Source organism: Lonchura striata, chromosome 1, assembly GCF_046129695.1.
Source record: "Lonchura striata isolate bLonStr1 chromosome 1, bLonStr1.mat, whole genome shotgun sequence".
Lineage (NCBI taxonomy): Eukaryota > Metazoa > Chordata > Aves > Passeriformes > Estrildidae > Lonchura > Lonchura striata.
In genome coordinates, this window is record NC_134603.1 from 29,643,966 (window position 1) to 29,664,670 (window position 20,705).

Consider the following 20,705-nt stretch of genomic DNA (forward strand, 5'->3'; position numbering starts at 1 on the left):
GTGTTTAAATATGCATATATAATGTGTTATAAAATCAGACCTTTTCAGATTTGGAAAACAATTTTCAAGAACTTAGCCATGCATTAATAAAAAGTAAGATTTGAACTAAGCATATAAGAAGCATTTTTTAAAAGGGCATTTTATTTCAATGAAGGTAGCAAAATGCCTTTTGAGATTTTGAGGCACTTGCCCATTTTTCAAGATTTGTTTTCTTCCATTCAAATCCTTTGCCTTCTGGAAAGACTTTTTATCATAAATCCTGGAGAACAGTGAAAAATTAGAGCTTCATGTCAAAGTACACACATTTCTGGATGCTGTGCTGGCAGACAGTATATTCATAAGTAATTTGTCCTATAATTCAGGATGATGAAGAAAATCCTTATACTCTAATTCAGTATTTACTGGATGCAAATTGCCTTGGCACCAGAAAGAGACTACTTGAAAGCTGAAGAGGCCTCAGGAACTGACTGCAAACCCCTAATGTGATTTTCCTTTACAATATGTCTTTAATAGCATATTTTGAGACGGGAAAATCACTGGTACCCGGGACTGGTTCAAAATAAGGGAACTCCCCACCCTGCCACAAAACATCCACAGGGTAGAATCTCATTTAGACTGATGTCTCTTCTCTCATGGCGTTGTACCCCAGCTGTCAGTCTGCCTGTTTCCCTGGTGCTCAGACCATTCTGAAATCCCCTTACGACAATTCTGGAAGGCACCTGCTATGTGTTTGTACTGGATTGTCAAATGATTTTCTGTTTCCAACCCATTTGGCAAAAGAACTTGGCCACCCTGTCTGTTCAAAGTCTACTACACATCCAGAAATGGGTAAATGAATGACCACGGATACCCAGGGGAGCTGGGATTAATAGACTCCCTTTGTTGTTTGTCTTGGCTTTTAAATAGCTGTGTTTGGACTCACACAGTTCCACAGTGATGCAACATACATAGGAGGTTTTTATTGCAAGTCTATTTTCAACAATATTTGAAGTGCTGGAAAGGATATTTTCGAATTTTTGATAATTTCAACACAGTTGTATACTGCCTATGGTGTTTCTTATACAGATGTGGTGAGAAAATGAAAAAAAAAAGGCTATAAACAGGATGAAAAATAAAGAAGATTAATAAGGAGGGAAAAATATGAAATGGTGGAGAAAACAAAAATCAATATTCAAGGGGGACTATTCAGAAGACTTCTTAAATATAACAAGGCATAACCAATGCAGCTCCAGCTGCAGCATCTAATGTTACATCATAGAATCAAAGCATCATAGACTGTCTTGGACTGGAATGGACTTTAAAGATCATCCAGTTCTAACCCCCTGCCATAGGTAGGCACATCTTCCACTAGACCAGGTTGTGCAAAGCCCCATCCAACCTGATTTGGGGCACTTTGAGGGATAGGGTATCCACAACTTCTCTGAGCAACCTGTGTCACTGCCTCACTGCCAACACATTAAAGAACTTTCTCCTACCATCTAATCTAGATCACCCTTCTCTTAGTTTAAAACCATTGTTCTTTGTTCTATCACTATCTGTGCTTGGAAAAAAATCACTTTCCCTCCATTTTACAAGCCCTCTTATGGTACTAAAAGGCCACAAAATAATGTGGAGAAACAAAAATATTTATTTGTTAATATTAAATATGGAGGAATAAAAATATGGGAGAATAGTCCTGGTAGAGATAACTTTGCTCCATGAAACATACTAATGTGCTAAAAATGCAGACAAACTCCTATGATGTTCATGTCATATTTTTAAAGGATCTTCAGTTTTCAGAGATGAGTGGTTCAAAAGAAAATCTACATCTGGTACCTAGATGACTGGAGATAGATGCAGACTACTAAACACTCATTTAATGAGTAAAGTTAGTTATGGAAATTGGCTCTGGATATACATTGTTTAATTATTACTCACATGAAAAAAATTCTCCTTATCTGAGTAAGAGCTGCTTTATTTTCTCACATCTCTCTATCTTTGACAGATATATCCAAATATTGAAGTAATTTATATGGAGATAAAATTAATCCTTTATTGCTCTTAAACAAGAAATGGGTTCACACAATTGCTTTTAAGCTGGAAATTTCAGCCTGAATGCATTCAACCTCAGATACCAGTACCCTTAGTTACTAGGGTGTCTGAGACACACCACGAGTCATGAGTGCTCCTCTTTCAAAACACATTTGTTCACTGACTGATTTTTTTCTTTTTACAATGCAGTGGGTTCAGAAGAAGCTGCAATAATGTTGGTATTTCTCTGTGTATCCAAAAGATACTATTAATGGAGCTAATTGTGAAGGCGGGAGGAAAGGCTCCTGCTGCAATGTAAATGCCAAGGTGAAGCCTTGGTATGGTGACTTGAAGTACTGATGTTTTCAGGGGAAGGAAATGAGCATGGCATTATAAAGTTAATGAAGATCAATGTCAAATTGTCTTATGGTTGTTCATTAGTGGCAGAGCCCATGGCAGAGTGGGGAGAGAATGTTTGCCAGCATTGGGATGTATGCTCATGGCTCCATGTGCTCTGAGACAGACCCTGGTGCCTAACACCAAATCCTCTCCTTGTTGGTAGCAAACATCTTCCTACAGGCCCATATTCCATAGGCTAATGTGTGGTTTTGGAGGAGGATCTGTGAGGTTTCTTGGAGTTTTGGCTATCTTTGGTTGCTTAGGACAGTGGTTACTTGGACAATGGTTACTTACAGTAACCACTGTGTATAGACTCAAATTACATTGGTGTAAATCAAAATGTGACAGAAACATCTGTTTCAGGTGCTGATTACACCTGTTACTGGAACCTTTACATGGAAAAATGCTTCATGCTGTGTTACTTCTCCACAGACGCACAGCTGAGGGCCAGCAGCAATCAAAAGGGAGATCAAAAATAGGCAAGGCAGGAGACATATCTCAGGCACTGCCTATCCTCATGCCCATCCTTCTCACCTTACAGTTTGGTGGGAAAGGGTAACAGAAATGAGAAAGCTCGACTTTTGACAGGGAAGGAGCACTCTCTTCTCTGTCTGTCATCTGGAGCAGCAGTTCTGTGGGTGCCATGCAATGTCCAGGGGGGAACATCTGTTCCCCAGCTCTGCTGCCTTCCCTGCCTTGGCAAAGCCCTTCCCCCATCAGCCTCCTGTACAGAGCAGTAAAGCATGGGTGGCCAAAGCAGAGATGGATTATCAAGAGCTGCCTCTGGGCAGGCTGTGGGGCTGGCACAAAGGGGCAGTGAGCTGGATGCAGCACTGAGTGTGGTCCTGATGCTGGCAGAGGTGCCCTGGGCTGGCTGCTGCTGTGGGGAGCACAGTGAGCCTGGCACAGACCAGGCTGCACAGCAGGCTTTTCTTGTGGCATTTCATTTGCATTAAAAACCCAGGAAGCTGTAAGTCTATCTCCAACAGCATGAAAGAAAAAAAAAAAAAAAATAAAGACTGTTCTCCTGCATTCTTTGTCACACTAAGCTCTAGGGATAAGCTTGATTCAGTTTCATCCCAATACAAAGCCATTAAAAGGATTTAATTACATACAATTTCTCTTCTACAATCCAAAGTCTAGAAGAAATGCACATCCTTTTAGTGTTTCTTTTTTTATGCTACTAAGTAAATTGAACATATGCAATAAAATAAATAATTTGACATAGGCCTCTTGAAGTCTGTACACCACTAAAAATAACAGCTGAATATTCAAGGCCAATGGGTAAACATTGTTAAATGTTAAATATTCTGTAAATAAAACTTCTGCTGCATACAATGTCACAGTGCTCTAATTTTTTAACTAAGAAGGATGAAAAGATCTTCCTGATTATCCACCAAGGTAGGAAAATATAGCACACATATGACAAAAAGAAAGCAAAGATAACAGTGACATGTTGTAAAGAGGAATATATTAAGTGGAAAGGACTTATCTGTAACTAGCCCAAATGGTCATGTCAGGTGAGGTAGAGAAAAAAGGGGAGAAACAGAAAGGAGTTCTGTAAAAGCTTACGAGAAAATAAACAACAATGACAAACTGGAAAAAGCCTAAGCAGGAGGCTGATGAAGTGCATGTATTGCTCTAGATTGTCTCATGAGTTTGAAAATTTATTAATGAACACTGCCTAATTAACAGAGCAGAACCTAACTCCTAAACAGCATAAAATTCCTTAGCAACTTGTTTTCCAAAAAGGCAATTCTCATCCACTAGTTATACTTGATTTGAGTCAGAACTGTGCTGGAAGGACAGGATCTAGAATAGCCATGCCTGACAACTTTGTACATAGATTGAAAAGTATGATAATAACAGCCAGGTTGGCTTTTAGAAAAAGTCTGCCTGGTTTGTCTAGCAGCAGAAAGTGGAAGAAGATGCTGAGGGAAATACTAGATGATGTTGGGCAAACCTCTCTAGCTTTCATCAATCAGTAAGTTCCATATTTTCTGAGTCACAAGTTCCATTCACATAATAATTTCCTACAAGGTAGTGTTCTATCAATTTTCCTATTATATTTTTGAACTAAATAATATTTTAATAACCTCTAAACAGTCTGTGATAACAAATATACCTTGAATAAACAATACATGAAAACATGTTTCATTTTTGAAATTGCTGTCTGATAGTTTCATTGAATGTTTTGTGCCCTTTGAGCTGTATGAAACAGAATATAATTGTTCCTATTCATCTCCTAATTACCATTCATGACTTTGTAGACTTCTATTTTATCTTTCATCTGTAGTCTATTTCCCAGCTCAAAAGTGGACTGTTTAATTTATCTTCTTATTGAAGATTTTTTGTTCCTCTAATTGCTTTTTTATTTTTCTCTGCATTATGTTTTTTTTGGGCACAAATGAAGTCAATAATTAAGATATGAGAACACCAGGGATTTTAACAGTGATGTAAAGAAACATTTTGGTCTGTTCCTTGTTCCCTTTCCAGCAATTTCTGCTGCAATGCTAATGTGGAGGATCTTGTCTATTAAAATAACTCAGTTATATGTTCATTCAAAATGAATATAGTATCAAGGGGAAGGAATGGCAGGTGTCTGTACTGCTATCACTGATTACCAATCTATTGCATAATGAGTTTTTCTTTAGGAAGAAATGAACAGTAATGAAATCAATGGAATTAAATCTCTGAAACAGTCAATTTGTATTTTCCACCAAGTATATGCATAATATCAGGCCTTTTATTGCTTTTATTTAATTCTGTGTCTGTATCTTTACTCAAGCATTTGTACTCAGCACAGAGTAACTCCACCGACTGAGTTTTTGGGGATTATCATAACTGGGAGGAGTGAGAGCTCACCCATCTCAGAAGGTGCTAGAGAAAATGGAAATTCCTTTGATATACAGTCATGCCCTCTTGCTGAAATGAATGCTCTGGCAGAAATATTTTTGAAAGAAGCGATAGTGCTAATGAGTGTGTGCTAGAACCACAGAGCCATTCTTAGCAAGCCAGAAAAAATGACAAAAGTAGCAACACTGCAGTTATCATCTAGATTAATTGTTCAAATGAGTGAGGTCCAGAATAGTCAGTTTTCACTGCAAATTCAAACTAAGTGCCAGGTTTTAAAGACCTGTCAGTAATCCAGATCTACTGACTTCAGCAGACACATAACAAACCACACATCAGAGTAACTATTCCCTTGAGGTTCTTGGCAGCGACCCTGATTTGGCCTGACAGGAATGAAAGAGAGTGGAATTGCTTATCCTGGACCTGATCCATGTGCTATCTGTGGCACAGATGCTGTACCTGAACTTCTGTATATGTTTTTGATGACATCAGGAAAAGTTCTGTTAACAGCAGTTTTAGCAAGAAATCACATTGTTTAAAAGATAAATTAAAGACTTAAGAGACATATAAGCTTGTTTCATTTTCAGAAACCCTCTACCAGGGACTCCATGGGCAGGTAGAAGGGGTTTCTAATGCCTGTGCAATAGTAACTATGCAAGCTGATTAGCCACAAAATTACATTGATCTCTTGAGTGAAGGACACAGAAAGACCTAAGATCCTAAAGCTTCTGTGGTTCTCCTTTTGTGTATCATCAAAAAGAAACATGAATTTAAATTGATAATATATTATCATAAAATTGATAATATATTATCAATTTTAATTTTTCTGTGGTCATTGCAGCCAGTCATGACTCTTCTGAAATGGTGCAACACAGCACAAATGCTGGGCATATATAGAACACTGATAGTTTCCAGACTGGCAGTTCAGGCTGGTTATGGTGTCTCATGGTCATCTTCTGACTTATCTGATCTGGAGTTTGTCTTTTTCTTTTTGTAAAAAATAAAAAGAAAGGACATTTCCAGCTGTCTTTCTGCCAGTCTTTGTGCCAGCCTTTGTGAAAAAGTTGTAACAACTCTTCCAAATGCTATGTGACAAACTTAGTGATTATGAAACCGAGCTGTACCATTTATGAATGGGATCATAAAGAGGGGAAGACTTAGTCTGTGGAAAACACTTGAAAGCAAATTTCCATCACTACTGAAACTGCTAGAAATGCTTCTTAGCCTCTGTGTTATGCTAGTGTCTTCATTCAAGCATGTGTGAATGATCCCAAACTCACTCTGTTCAGGCTATTCCTCTATATTGCATAAATAAGACATTTTAGCTGCCTTATGCAGACCCTGTGAGTAATTTCAATGGACACTACAAGGAGACAAGATCCAGTAGTGTAGAAAGCATGTGCTTGAATTGCAGATCTGTCTCTTAAATTCAGACACAATAACTGTTTTGAGCAACTATCACAGATGTCCTGGATGAACCATTAGTTTTGTTCACACTGTATGCAAGTGCATTTGAGCCCACTTGGCCCCTGTCTGAAGCTATGTCTAGTTCGTGATGCATGCTTCTCCAGCATTGAAACCAGTGAGGCTTGTTTGCAAGCTGCTGAAAAGACAATGAACTCATTAATTTCTATAAACATATTGATGATTTTTGTCTATGCAGGCACCATGAGTCAGTGATGGCAATGGAAAGCACACAGGCAGTAAACTTGACAGCTATGATGTACACTAAATCATGCCTAATTACTAGCATTTTTTTTAAGGAAAGATACCTTTCTCCTCTCCTCTGCAGCCTCCAGCTTTTTCTGGATCTCCTCAAGAGACAGTTCTTTCTTCTTTGGAGAAGCTAAAGTTCGTGGTGCTTCTGAGACTGGAGATGGCGGCTTTAGGATCAGTTCAAAGGCCTGGCCTGAGGCACGTTTGTTGATTTGTTTCACTTCCATGTCTGCACAATAAGGTGGGAAATTGTAAGTCCTTCAATACACCAGCAGTATTGAGGAGAGAAGCAGCACTGATATCAGAGTAGGATCAGAAGCACAGACAAATGATTTAGCATCTTTGCCTTGGGCATTTTAAATGCAATGGCAGATTATGAGCTGAAAACTGTTCTCAGGAGTACATTCCATTTTATCTGTAATAGCTTAATTATACCTTAATCTCATAAAGATAAGAATTTACAGCAATTTTGGAAGGTTATTGGGGCTCTGTGCCATTTCACATCTCCTGCAAGCAATGCCCAAGCTGATTAATTTTTTAGGAATGCTTTCATCTTTTCTTTATTTCCTTGGGAATTATACCAGCTATGAAGATCTGTAATTCTCAAATGGGGAGTAGGGAAAGAACAGGTCAATATGAGAAAAAGTTTCAATAGCTCCTATCAGGAACAATATTCAGCATCATGGGTACTGTACTCTTCATAGAAAGTAACAGCCCCAACCATCAATTAAATTATTAAATCAGCAAAATATTCACTAACTAACACTATGGACAAGGAGAACTGAGTTGTTTCCCAGCACTAGCACATTTTATGACATGCAGGATGATTTCCAGTAAACATCACTCACCATCATATTTATAGATGTTCATGTTGCGAGGTTCCGGGTAAAAACAGGAGCAGATCAGCGAGAGCATGGACAGCTCCTTCATCTTTTCCTTGTAAGCTGAAAGGAGAGATCTTGTTAGCATGCTTCACTTCCCCAGCTCCTCCTCTGTGAATCTTGAGCTGAGATGAGTGGCTGGGCACCAGAAAGTCTACTCCATCAATCACCTGGCAGATTTCTCCAGAATATTTACTTTCAACTATTTCTTCTCAACACTGAACCTTTATCAAATCACAAATTAGATCCTCAGAACTGGCTTCTGGTCCTCTACATGACCTCAGCCTTGGGCATAATGCAGGCAGTGCTCTCTGGTTTATAGAAAGTGAATCTGGCTACCAGGAAATGCATTTAGCATTGGAAGAGTGCCATGACTTCACTCTCCCCTGGCAGGTGGAGACACATGAAGCTCTTAAAGTTTCTCTGATGTATCCAAATGCAATTGAGAACAGCTATGAAAAGCTGGCCATATATTGCCATAGGATAAAGACGTTATTTTACAAGTGAAAATGTCATACAGAAAATTAAAAATAAAACCAGAAATGAGGATACATTTATCAAATAATTTGCACAATGTTCTTAATATGCTTAACTACCTATCCTTAATATGCTTAACTACCTGAAACAAACCTTCTCCTTCCCCACTTACTGGCCAAAATATCTGGCTTTCATACTTAGGTCTAGTCTATATTATCTGATGCCATTAATGCCCTTGTAATTTACCTTTATGGTTCTATCTTTGCTGACTTTATAATGCCTGTAGGACCCAGTCATGAACTGAGGAGGCAGTGGTCTAAAAATGATCAAACTAATACATAATCATGATGCAGTGTGCTCTGCTCACCCTTCCTAATTGCTTGTAAGTAAGAAAACAGTCTCGTACTGTGTCACTTGGCAAGCCAATGACAGAGTCCAGACTGGAGCTGGCTCTCCTGGGTCCTGGGGCAATACCCTGCCCATTGCCCACAGCCCATAACACATGGATGTTAAGGCAGGGTGCTTCAAAATTCATCTTGGCACACAGGGATCCCTGCTATTATCAAAATCATATCTACAGAGGCAGACACTCTTTTGCTGACACCATGTGAAAACATGGCTTAGAATATGTGTGACTCAAAGGTTTAACAGATTAGACCAAATTAGCCCTTGCTGTTGATAAAAGAATATCAGATGGTCCTTTGTTCTTCAAACTGTGGATACAAATTAAATTCTCAATCAGCCTTTCTCATGTATACTCTTTTGGTTTTTGATTTTGCTTTTCCTACTCAGAAAGAAATTGATAAGGGCTTGATAGCCTTTGGGTGCTGCTCAGTATGGTGGTATTTGAATAATCCACAGTTCAAGAAAAAGTTTCCAGCTGCCAGTAAAGGATTAGTTAATTCAATTAAGCTTTGCATAAGGGACTCTAACTATGTAGCTTGAATAACTCACCTAAAGGAGATATATCTTTTCAGAAACCATTGGTAAAGTGTACTGAAGACTTTGCTTTCAGTGAATTTAGGCTGTCATGGAAGCTTGGTCTTGACATGATTCAAGTACCAGCTTGCAAGGAATGTGTACATGTGACAAGTACCAGCTTGCAAGGAATAACTCAAAAATCTTCTGAAGAGAAAAATCTTATCCATCTGATGTATGTTGAATTATGAATAATGACAAACATAATGAATGGTTCACTTAGACCTCCATCCAACAACCACACTGGTGTGGTTTTCCAGACCTTTCCCTGAGGAGGGCTTGCCTAGCTAGCTACCTCTTCCACTGGAATTGCATTCTTCCCAGGAGCAAGGCTGTGGAGTGGCTGCACACCAAACCCTGGCACGTTGCTAAACATAGAGAAAAGAGACACTGGGCTAAAGTGTTTTAAAGATGTGGCCATTGATGATACAAGCAGAATCTTGTAAAAGATCTGTCAAATCACTGCTAAAATCTATACCTTGAAATACCTTTGTAGAAAAAGGCATGCAAAGCAGCATCCTAGGAATCTTGCCTTTTGGGGCCTTTGTTAATATTTTTTATCTTTTCTTGACATTGAATATATTTTGCTTCCTAACAGCATTTTAAAAGATTAGAGAAAGGTGTTGGTTTTTTTTTTTTTTTTTTTTTTTTTTTTTTTTTTTTTTTTTTTTTTTCCCAGCTTGCCATCTGCAAAACACAGCAGGAGAAAGATAAGAACATGCCCAGCTCTCTTTCCTTCAGTGCAATAGCTGCACTGAAAGCATACAGGCAAAATAATTGTCTTAGTTAATTCTGGCCACTGGCAGAATTAGAATGACTTTCCATTCTTCACAAGAATCACTTTTTGTTTTTTTGTGGTATTGATTTAGTCTGCACTTGCCCTAGAGATTCCTTCAACCATAGCTGGATCTTGGCTTGAATACTCACAGAGGTTCTGGAGGCTTCTGCAGCCCTGGGAGCCAAACAACCTTCCATGGTGGCAAACACTGGTTTTCCTGTTGCAGATTTAAGGGCTGAGGATGTCAAAGGACCCAAAGAGACGCAGATCTCCTCTGGTGTCCAGCATCAACAATGTGAGGATCTGTCCCTCTTTATCAGGCTCGGCTCTGAGCAGAAGCCCTGCTTTGTTCAGCTCTCATTTGCTTAAACATTTCCTTAAAACATATTAAAACAGCTGAAAGCAGCAATGTTAGCCCAGTTGGTGGTCTGATTAAAGTGGCTGGCCTATGATAATCATACAGATTAGACAGGAAGGTAACTGTACTTTCCCAAATCCCAAGGGTTAGTATTTTAGCAATGGAAACCTGTTATCTCAAGAAGATTTTCTGTTGAGAAAGCAGCACACATAGACCACACAACCAAGGGCAGAGCATTTGTGCAATCTGCACAGGACCTCTTGTGTAACCTGAAAGAGGCACAAAAATTACCTGCCTCATACTAGAGCTTTTCAAAACTCTTGAAGACCAGCAGTGATTGCAAAGAAGTTTATTTTCCAAATGTGTTTCCACTGGCTTGCTACTTATATCCCTCCTTGTGCAGTAATGTAGACTACATATCATTCCATTAATGCAAGTTAAATGAAGGAGAGTAAATAATGGTAATCATAATACTACAAAAGCTTTGATAGGGAAATGGCTAGGCAAGAACAATGTTGATAAAAGATGGCAACAGAATCTTTTTAGTTATATGCAGCACGATCTAAATGTTTATATGCATTAAGAGCACTGATTTTTGCTAAAACCAGAAGACAATTCAGTATTAGCATTTCTTATAGTTTTGCTGTGAATATGCTAGTATTCATAAGTCTTAAATTCTGAAACTGTGTGATTATTCCAGAACCTCATCTACTTTTTAAGAATAAACTCCTAAAATTCAGAATTGAAGAGAAAACCTTAGAAATATTATCAAATGCCCCTAAATGTTTGACAGCTTCAGAAAAGAACAAACTGAGATGGCTTTGAAAATCAAGAATGCATGATTTATTTTTTTTTTTAAGTCCCAAAGGCACCTTAATATTATTGTTTTAAGCCAACCTCACCCTTTTCTCAAACTTCTGGAATTATTTTCAACAGCTGTATTTAGAAACTGGGAAACTACTTCCTCTGTTGGGTGAACATCCCTGCTCTTTCTTTGCAGACTCTTCCTTGCTCATCTGGGTAAGGTCTTTAGGATCCTCTTAAGGGCTCCAGTTCTACAATTGCATGAGCAAGAAGGAAAGGACAGCAGGACTGGACCTCCAGAGGGAAACACTTTGAAGGATTTCATGCTCATGTTGTATAATTTTGGGCATCTTTTCTTGAGGCTAGTCTGTTCCCATGGTCTGAACAACCATTAGAACCTGGGGCACAGTAGACATACTGCTAATACACACCTTCCAGTTTCTATACCTATCAACTAAACTTGTTTGTGCTCCAAGATTGCTCTGGTGTGTGAACCAAAGTGTGGTCAGGTGGGGTGTTTTGATAATCCTCTTTCAAAATGCTCTACTGATCTCCAATAATATGTTTATTCAGATATATCCTGTATGTTTCTGCTAATGACAGAAAAGTGCTGCATTCATTGCCAGCCCTGCAGCTCACTTGCCCAGTGAATGAAGCTGCTAAGGTGTAGTGCTATGGCTGCCATTGGAAGTCAGCAACCACTTATTTACATTTACTGCTGGGAGAAATAGGAAGGTTAAGGAAAGCACTGCTAATCCCTTCCTGTCTGTTCTCATCTGTTATCCAATAGCTATAAGGAATTTTTTACAGTTTACACTGTAAAATGAAAATCTGCCCTCACTGACAGGCCATGAGCAATTTGGGTCACATTTTATTCCTTGGCAAAGCACAGCTCAGACAGATTGCTGTGTCACAGCAGAGACCATTATTCATAAGTAAGACTATTTTTAACATATGAAGGGATAGAGAAAAGTGTTAATGTTACTTATAATTAACATCTGATGTAGGCAAATGTGTTGATTATTTTTGCCTTACGGAATCTGGTCTGCATATAAGAAATGTATTTTATACACACATTAACATGTATAAATATTAACCACATACATTAATATGTATCCATCACGTGCATTAATTTGTAATGTTACTGTATTTTGACATTTCAGGTACCACTTGCCAACTAGTTCTTGAAGTTCTGCATACCTGGAAGGAAAAGGAAATTGGCACATTGCCCATGGTCAGAGTGTGCAAGCCATAACACAGTTCAGCCCCGTGTTCCCTTTGCAGAAACCTATGTAACAGTTACCTTTCTGAGACTGAACTGAAATTCTGCTTAGTTTTCTCCTCTGGCAGACACTGAAGCATTAAGAGGCAAGACTGAGCATGAAACACATATAGAGAAGACCTATCACACCCACCCTTCATAGGGATTTCAGATGGATGTTATTGACAATGTGGTTTGTTACAAATGTCATTTTGGTAATGCTCCCTCTGGGGTGCTAGAGCTTTTGCTTTGTCAAGGCACTGCTTTCAGTCATAATTTTGTGAACACCAACAGCCACACTCTGTTGACCAGTAATTTACAATTTTATTTTTACTAATCTATTCTAGCAATGTGCTGCATCCTTTTCTGCCAAACAAGATGACATTATACAATCCCAGCTGTGTTGTTTCCCCACATAGCTGGTGGGGAATTTGAAGAAAATTACATGATGAGTACTGCTAAAGTGGTGGCTAGTACTGGGACAAGCACATGGGACTGGGAGAATTAAAATTCAAGATGGGGCACGAGTAGTAGAGATTCTAGGTATCATTTAGTTTTTAGCATGTCTGAGACCTATTAGCCTGGAATTCACTTTAATTAATGCTGGCCAATATTTAAGAGAGATACTTTGCAGAAATCATGAAAGCTTATTATTTAGTCAAGGGATAGATTAGCACTACCAGAGAATGATGGCCCCATTCAGATGTCTTAAGTTAAACAAATTAGGTTGTCTTAAGACCAGCAAATCTATCTTCACAGTCAGGAAGCCTAAGAATGTTTATAAGCTTATGGAGTCACCAGTGATGGAGAGAATGAAAGCAAAAGCAGCTGCACTAAATATATCTTATCCATCCCTTATGCTCAGCCATGAGTGACATCTCATTTTGGTGGTTCACATAGGTGGGGCTCATTTTGTTAGTTTCTGAATGCAAAACACTGCCCACTAGAATTAGGTCTATCTTACAGCCTTATGTATATGTGTGCTTTTCCAGTTTCCCCAACAGAAATAAAGTTGCTTTACAGCTTTAGTGTCCTACAGTGCTCACCTGCTTCACTGCAGGGAAAGGTGGCACAGGACTCCCACTCACCTGGGGCCATTCTTTGGGGACCAAGTCTTTAAAATTGCACTCTTAATATACTGCAGTGCAGCTTAAGATAGGGATAAGAATAAAGTTTTGGTTATGTCCCCTGTCCCTAATTTTTTTGATATTTCTATATCTAGGCAATAGAATAAGCAGGTACTATGAAATAGTAACAAGAAACAGAAAACAAGGAAAAAAAAGAGCTAACCAGTGAGTTTCCTCTGTCAACTGTGACTCTAGAATTTCCTACACTATGTCCAGAAAACAAGATAGGAAGAACATGGGACAGCTCTAATCTGCCTTTGTGGCAACTGAGAGTTTTAAAAAAATAGTTTTAGGTATTAATTTCTGTAACCCTCATTACTGTTCCTGGGTTTTGGCAGAATTATAATCCATTTTATTCTCTCCAACATGAGATCCTTTTAACAAAAGTCTTTATAATAGTTTGGGAGGGAATCAAGCATTAGTGTCATCCATAATAGCACAGAGTGGCCATCAAATCAGGGATCACTGTAGTATCAGTTCTTCAAATATACAAAAAAACCTAATGCAAGCAACAGATCTGACCTTCAGCTTCTTATTAAGACTGCATCAGATTGTACCAATGAACCCTGTCATCGAGTGCAAGGTCTGGCATACCACTTCCACAGCATAATTTGGGTTACAGCACAGGATCTAGCTGGAAAACCCATCCCATGGAATGCACAAGAAGCTGTTTGCTTATGGAAAGACTGTCCAGTAATGGTTTTCTTGAACTTCTAGTGCAAGGATACAAATGCATGCAAAAATGCAGATTGGAGAGTGGCACAAGTCTCATTAAAAATTGCTCCTAATTTTACAACCTAATCTATCACTGACCATGACTATAGCTTTTTGGACTACTTCGGATGCCATGTCTTTGGTTGTTACTTACTGTACGTGGTTAGAGCCAAATATCTTTGCTCACTTTATGATGTCAGAATGTTTAAGATGTAAAGTTACTATTTTGTATTATTTAAATTTATGTAATTTTTACTGCTGAAACAATGAGAAAGTCCATTCACTGAACCCTGACTACTACAGTCATCTGTGACATGAGTTAATAGGACTTCTTTGTTGAGCTAATGTAAACCCATTTCCAAAATGAGATTTTGATGTAAGGGGTCTTTTTAAATTTGAAAACAAACCAAACTTTGTCATGATTACACAAAACAAACACTGATGCAGATGCTTTGTTGCAGTCACATTGTGCTTTCTAGTCACTGAAATGAAAACACACACATTTCCTTCTAGTATGGAAGGAATACAGCAGACATGTGGCTGTTCAGAGCCTGTTGGTGCACTCGGGGCCCCACAGCCTCACCACACTGCATGCTGGTGGAAACACAGGAAGGCAAAACAAGAAAGCCAAGGCCTATTTCCTCCTTCAACTCTGCAGAAACTGGTCCATGGCATTGGCAGAGCAGGATGCTGCACTCTTTTCTGAGCCACCCCTTTGCAGAGCCCAGGCATCATGTTGGCATGAAGAAGCCCTTGGCAGTGCAGTTCTGAAAGTCCTTTGGGACCGAGGGGAAGGCGACAGTGCTAATATAGAGGACTGTGGCCCTCTTGAAATTTGTTTGAACTTTAGAGAACTTCAACCAAGGTGAAAACAAAAAGTCCAGAGATTTTTTTTTTTTTTCACAAGGGGAAAACACAGCTTTCTTTAAAGTCTGCTTTGCATTTATAAGGCATCTCTTCACCATATTTCCCTCTGTACCTCTACATCCCGTCTGTCAGCTATGGGATGATTTGAACCAAAGTAATTTTTTCTGAATGTGGACTGGATGAAAAAAAGTGAACAGGCTTTCAGCAAGCACTAGGAGGAAAGCAGCAAGACCAGGAAGAAATAATCTTCCTTTTTTGGCTCACCTCACCTGCTTGAGAACTGTTGTTGGTTTTGTTACATACCTGAACCTGGGATGAACAGCTTCTTTTGACTGGCATTGTAGTGAGTTTGGCTCTGTCATACCTTACAGAAAAATCTGTTTTACTTTTAGCTGAGGAGTCCTGCTAGAGATGTAGCAAGGGTTCTCCATGTATTGTTCTGGGTTTGATTTTATCACTAATTTTCCTGTTCGCAAGAAAAATCCCTCTCTCCTGATCTATCACTTAGAGTCTTATATGAATGATTTAAGAAACAAAACTTCAGCCTCTGGAGTTTTTGAATGGGTGGATTTGCCTGCCATAATTTAGTGCTCATGGTGTGTAATGTATTTCCTTTATACTCTATGCCTAAAGGGTTGTGACATACCCTTTCACCATAACACAGACATTAATCTCTTCTACACTTCTAAGACAGGTTACATATAAAATGGCTTAAAAAACCAGATATTTCACTCCAAAGTTTCCATTAACATGGCATTGAAGATCCCTTCTGGTAGTCACCACTGAACCAGGATGTCCATCTACATGCAGACTAAAAAGCAGCAGGAATCCTCATGTACATGTCTGAAGGCCAGGGAAGTAGAAGGATTTTCAAAGACTCTTCCCAACAAGCCAGCCTTGCTGTATGCAAGTTATTTTGTCTCAGCATTCCTGTGATGAGGGCTACCAACTGCACTTGCCTTCCCTAACATCAGCATAGTGGAATTTGCTTCGGACCTCCCTGCAACAGGACAACCCCCGATTGCTGATCCTTCCCTCAGAGGTGGGCAGGTTGTGCTCAGGAGCCCCCTGAGCCCAGCTGCTCCCTGTGGTGCTTGGCTTGGTTCTGGGGCCACGCCGGTGGCCGAAGCACCAGGGAAGGATGTGCAAAGGAGCTGGAACTTCTTCAGTGTCTTTCTAAGTATAGGGTGAGGAGAAGTGAAGTACAGATTGGAAGCTGCCAAGCCTGCAATCAGCCCACTTTCTCCCTCAGCAGCATGCAGGCTTCCCCACCAGAGCAGCAGTGTGTCTGCAGCTTGGTGCAGAACTGAGCACTGGTGGGAAGTGAAATTTCGAGTCCTTGTGCTGAGCACTCCCATCTCCTCTGGCATCTCAAGCAGAGAGCCCAGCAGAACACCCAGGACCAGGCTATCTGAGATGGCTGCTACCTCCCAGTATGCTCTTAAGGTCATCTCATCATCACTTTGCGAGAGTATGCGGGGGCCCAGCTGAGATCTGTGCTACTTTCTGTAAAAATGTGTTACATGCAAACACCCTGTGCCAAAGAGCTTATGGTGTGAGAAGGAGAGGCAAGGGATGCTGGGGGATACAGTGTCACAGACATGAAAAAAGAAATGCCTTGGGTCACAGGCCTATTGTGCAGGAAAGCTTCTTGGGGAACAGAGCTCTCCTGAATTCTGTATAAGTGACACCTGCAAGTGCTGCAGGCAATACAGGTGCTGTCTGGTGGAACAGCCTCTTGAGGGAGGATGCAAATCAAATATGATGAAATAGAATGGCAATGGTTTAGTCACGCAGCCTACTATGATCAAACAGCATCTTCCCAAGGTATGAATCACACTACGGGTTCTGTTCCAGCACAGTAAGACTGGGTTACTAGAACAGGGAGTGAGAGAGCTGGCTGCCAGTATTTTATTGATTTGAATCTCACTGTCATCCTTGTGTATTTGGAGCAGAAGCATTTATTTAGTTTTTCCTTGTGATGTTTTCAGAGGCTTCCACTGACTAAAATTTGCATCACCCTTATCCCTTTATGTCAGCTCGACAAACACTACCTGGTCATGCATCACCTGGCCATGCACCACCCCCTGACACTTGACACAGTCATTTTACTCCAAGCTATTTTTTTATCATGCTTGAAGACTAATTACATAACCTTGCATGCTGCAAATATTTGCAATGGAAATTGGAGTTCTGCTACTGCTTCTTTTCATCTGGACACAGATCCTTTCCGACTTGGACCTGGTATTACATGATGAAATCCCTCTCCTCACCTCTGTGCAGAGACTACAGTCAAATTGTTCATGCTGAGCTTCTCCAGAAAGCAAATTTTAGCAGAACTACCCACATGTTTTGAAAGCAAGCCATTGATACATCACAAGGAAAGGAATGGCTCAAAATGGTTCAGGAAAAGCAAGCAATTAGGAAAGAATGGGTAAATAATGCAACTTTTTCTGTTTTCATCATTCAGCTGTTGTGGAGTACCTCAATCAAGGGACCAGAGATAGATTATACAGTGACAGTTTCCATTATCAGACAGGCTGCTTCTTGCCATTTGTCTGGCTCAGATATGCACATTGTTTTAACAGAACTGTAGCTCTGATATAAAATGTGACTTTTTTTATAACTCAAATGCATTTTTTAAACATATCATTAGCCTGTGCCATTCCAAAGTGCGGATACCTTTAATATCTTAGAGTATTTTCAAAACTTTGCTTTGAATTGATGAAGTCCAAAATATTATTTAGTTGTGTCTTGAGGCTCAGAACAATAAGCCAAATAAATTGCGAGGTACCTTTTTAAAATTTTTTTCTCTAGAATAAAAGAAAAAAAAGAAGCAGGGCAATCATCTAAGTAGAAATTTTTGTTTATATGATATGATATAAATGATATGATATGATATGATATGATATGATATGATTGATATATGATATAAATGCAATTACGATTTCTTGCAGGGTTAACTCTCAATCTTTGCTTTTCAGTAATTAAATGTGTTCCCTGCTTGTTGAGTCATTGCACTGAGTGCAAAAGCTATCACAGTTATTTTCACACCACAAATATCAGAAGAATCCATTTAAGAGAAAATATACTACTGTGAGTGTTGTAGATAGTATCTTTCAAAACTAATCATTCCCTATTGGCTAGAAAACACATTTTATAGGGTCTGAAAACAAAACATGTGGAATCATTAATTAGTTAGATAATATATGTCTATACATAAACATGTAATATGTACATATGTCATATATATATGCCATATATGCATATGTCTATACACACTATATACAAAAGTATGAATGTGTGTATATGTATTATGTATGTGTATATATCTATATCTATATCATCTATAAAACTTGATTTGTGTAAGTTTATTGGTTGATTTTGAGCAATTCCCATGTGTTTGATGTACTTAACCCAAAGCCAAATATGTGTAACTGCATATTTATGCTATGCAATCATTCTTACTGGCTGCCATGACTACCGACTAAATGTCAAAATGCAAAAGACAGTGAAATGAGGCAGTCTGGAAAATCCAATTTACTTTTGGGTTTTGAATGGAATTTTAATTTTGTGGGACATTTTAAAATAAGAATGTCTCATCCGTTTGAACAAAGGCAATTTCTTTATAAAGTTTGCTTTCTGCACACAATTGCAAATGACATACGAAAGTAGATTACTTACAAAGGAAGAATCCCAATCCTTGCAATTATACAATGGGACACACATTATAATTGTGTTAATTAACACCAGTTTTTAAAATTTGAATGCCAGAACAAAATAAGCTCCTAGTAAATAACTTCTGAGTTTCCTTATAAAACTGTTTGATATTAGAATTTGTCTGTTGACATAACTCATAATTGTGGAAGATTTTGCTTTAAATCCACCCCGAGGTGGTGTGATAATGGAAACTGATAATGGAAACTCTGATGCTTTATGTTCTATGGCTTAATTCACATTTTTCATAACAAAGACAATTGGAATGTAAATGTTTTTATACAATGTGTTTTTTCACCAATTCTCTATGTGGGCATAAGAGGCTGTATTTAATTATTAGATATTACAAGGGATGAAATTTCTGGGTTTAGAGAAAGGTAATACCTAATTTAAAACAGTCTCCCTATGTAGGAAGCCTATCAAAGGCATGTTAATCTTTGGAGAAGTCCTTTGATTCAAAAAATAATGTCTTCAGGTTTTGAAGAACTTTGAAAGCACTGCACAGAGTAAGCAAAAATGACAGCAATTCCTTCACCAACTATGTTGATAGAAAGCAGATTCTGTAAAATTCATCTTTTTGCTTGGTATTTTCTGCTAACAAGTGGGCAGCAGAATGACTAGGAGTATCTTTTGGCAGGTCACCAAATCTAGAAACTGGGGCTAGTGTGGAAATCTATTTTTACAACATTGAAAGGGCTAAGATAATTTTCTGTCAGTCTTCTCCACAGTCCAAAAAAGGTACAAATGCCCAAGTGAGGTTTCAGATGATGGGTTCCTGAACCCATAACTGTCAGTGCTGAAGGATGAAGTGTAAACACCAAAATAGGAATGGATACTGGGGAAGTGACTTTTTTTAAAAATAAGTTTGTAGAAATAAATTCAGCTTGTGTAGGTTGGCTCCAAAAGTCTCACAAGGGAGAGTTTTTTTTTTTTTTCTTTTCTTTTTTTTTTTTTCTATTTCTTCATTCTTTCTTTTAAATGTTCAGGTTTGAAAGACAGAGAGAAGAAGCAGAGGTGTGTGTGGGTCAGCAGGAGGGGTTGGGTTCACCTTTGATTGAAGGTGTTTGGGGCTGTGGAGCTGCACCTGAGGTTCTGCATCCAGTCTTGGATCCCCCAATTTAAGAGTGACATGGAGGAACATGTTAAAGTCCAGTGGAGGGCTTTCAGGAAGGTGGGGGATAACTGGGCAAATAGGTGGCTTAAGGTAGTGAGCACACTATATGAGGTGTTCAAATTCATGAAATGACAGAAACAAACCATTCCATATGACATACATCTGTCATTCTGTGACTTTCAGAGTTTTCTATGTGACCTTTACCTAAACAATTTATGCAGTTGTTACTAATTACCAAATGTATACTTCTACTATTGTATCCTGCCATGACTTTATGCATACATGCAAACATCTGATTGCTTCCATAGTGAAAATAATTATACCTCTCAACAGCATAAAAACTCTATCATGGTTGGGCATAGATTATAAATATTATTGAGTATGCTAACCAAAAGATGTATAAAATTAATAAGAAAAAAAGAGAAAGATAAAGAATGAGGCCTCTTCTTGGAAACCATACTGATGGTGCAAAGAAATTAGTACATTATTCAGAATTGATTAAATTGGCTGAGAGGGAACATTTGCTGGTGAGATATTTTTATTACAATTGATGCTACAATAAAACTAGAACAAAAACTACTGCTTGCAGCAAAGTGACCTGTGTTTTAAGTAGCTTTGCTCAGATTTGCATAATATAAGCACTTTGATTTT

General features: G+C 38.7%; 1 protein-coding gene across 1 annotated transcript in view; it reads right to left on the bottom strand.

The window, feature by feature from the left end:
* The window catches only part of STMN2 (stathmin 2), a 37,000-nt gene that overhangs the window by 4,964 nt on the left and 11,331 nt on the right, over positions 1 to 20,705 (bottom strand). Inside the window, exons 2-3 of the mRNA XM_021550574.2 lie at positions 7,827 to 7,922; positions 7,035 to 7,207 (exon numbers count right to left, since the gene is read on the bottom strand). Of these exons, the coding sequence (XP_021406249.1) occupies positions 7,035 to 7,207; positions 7,827 to 7,922 (269 nt within the window). The remainder of the gene's footprint in view (positions 1 to 7,034; positions 7,208 to 7,826; positions 7,923 to 20,705) is intronic.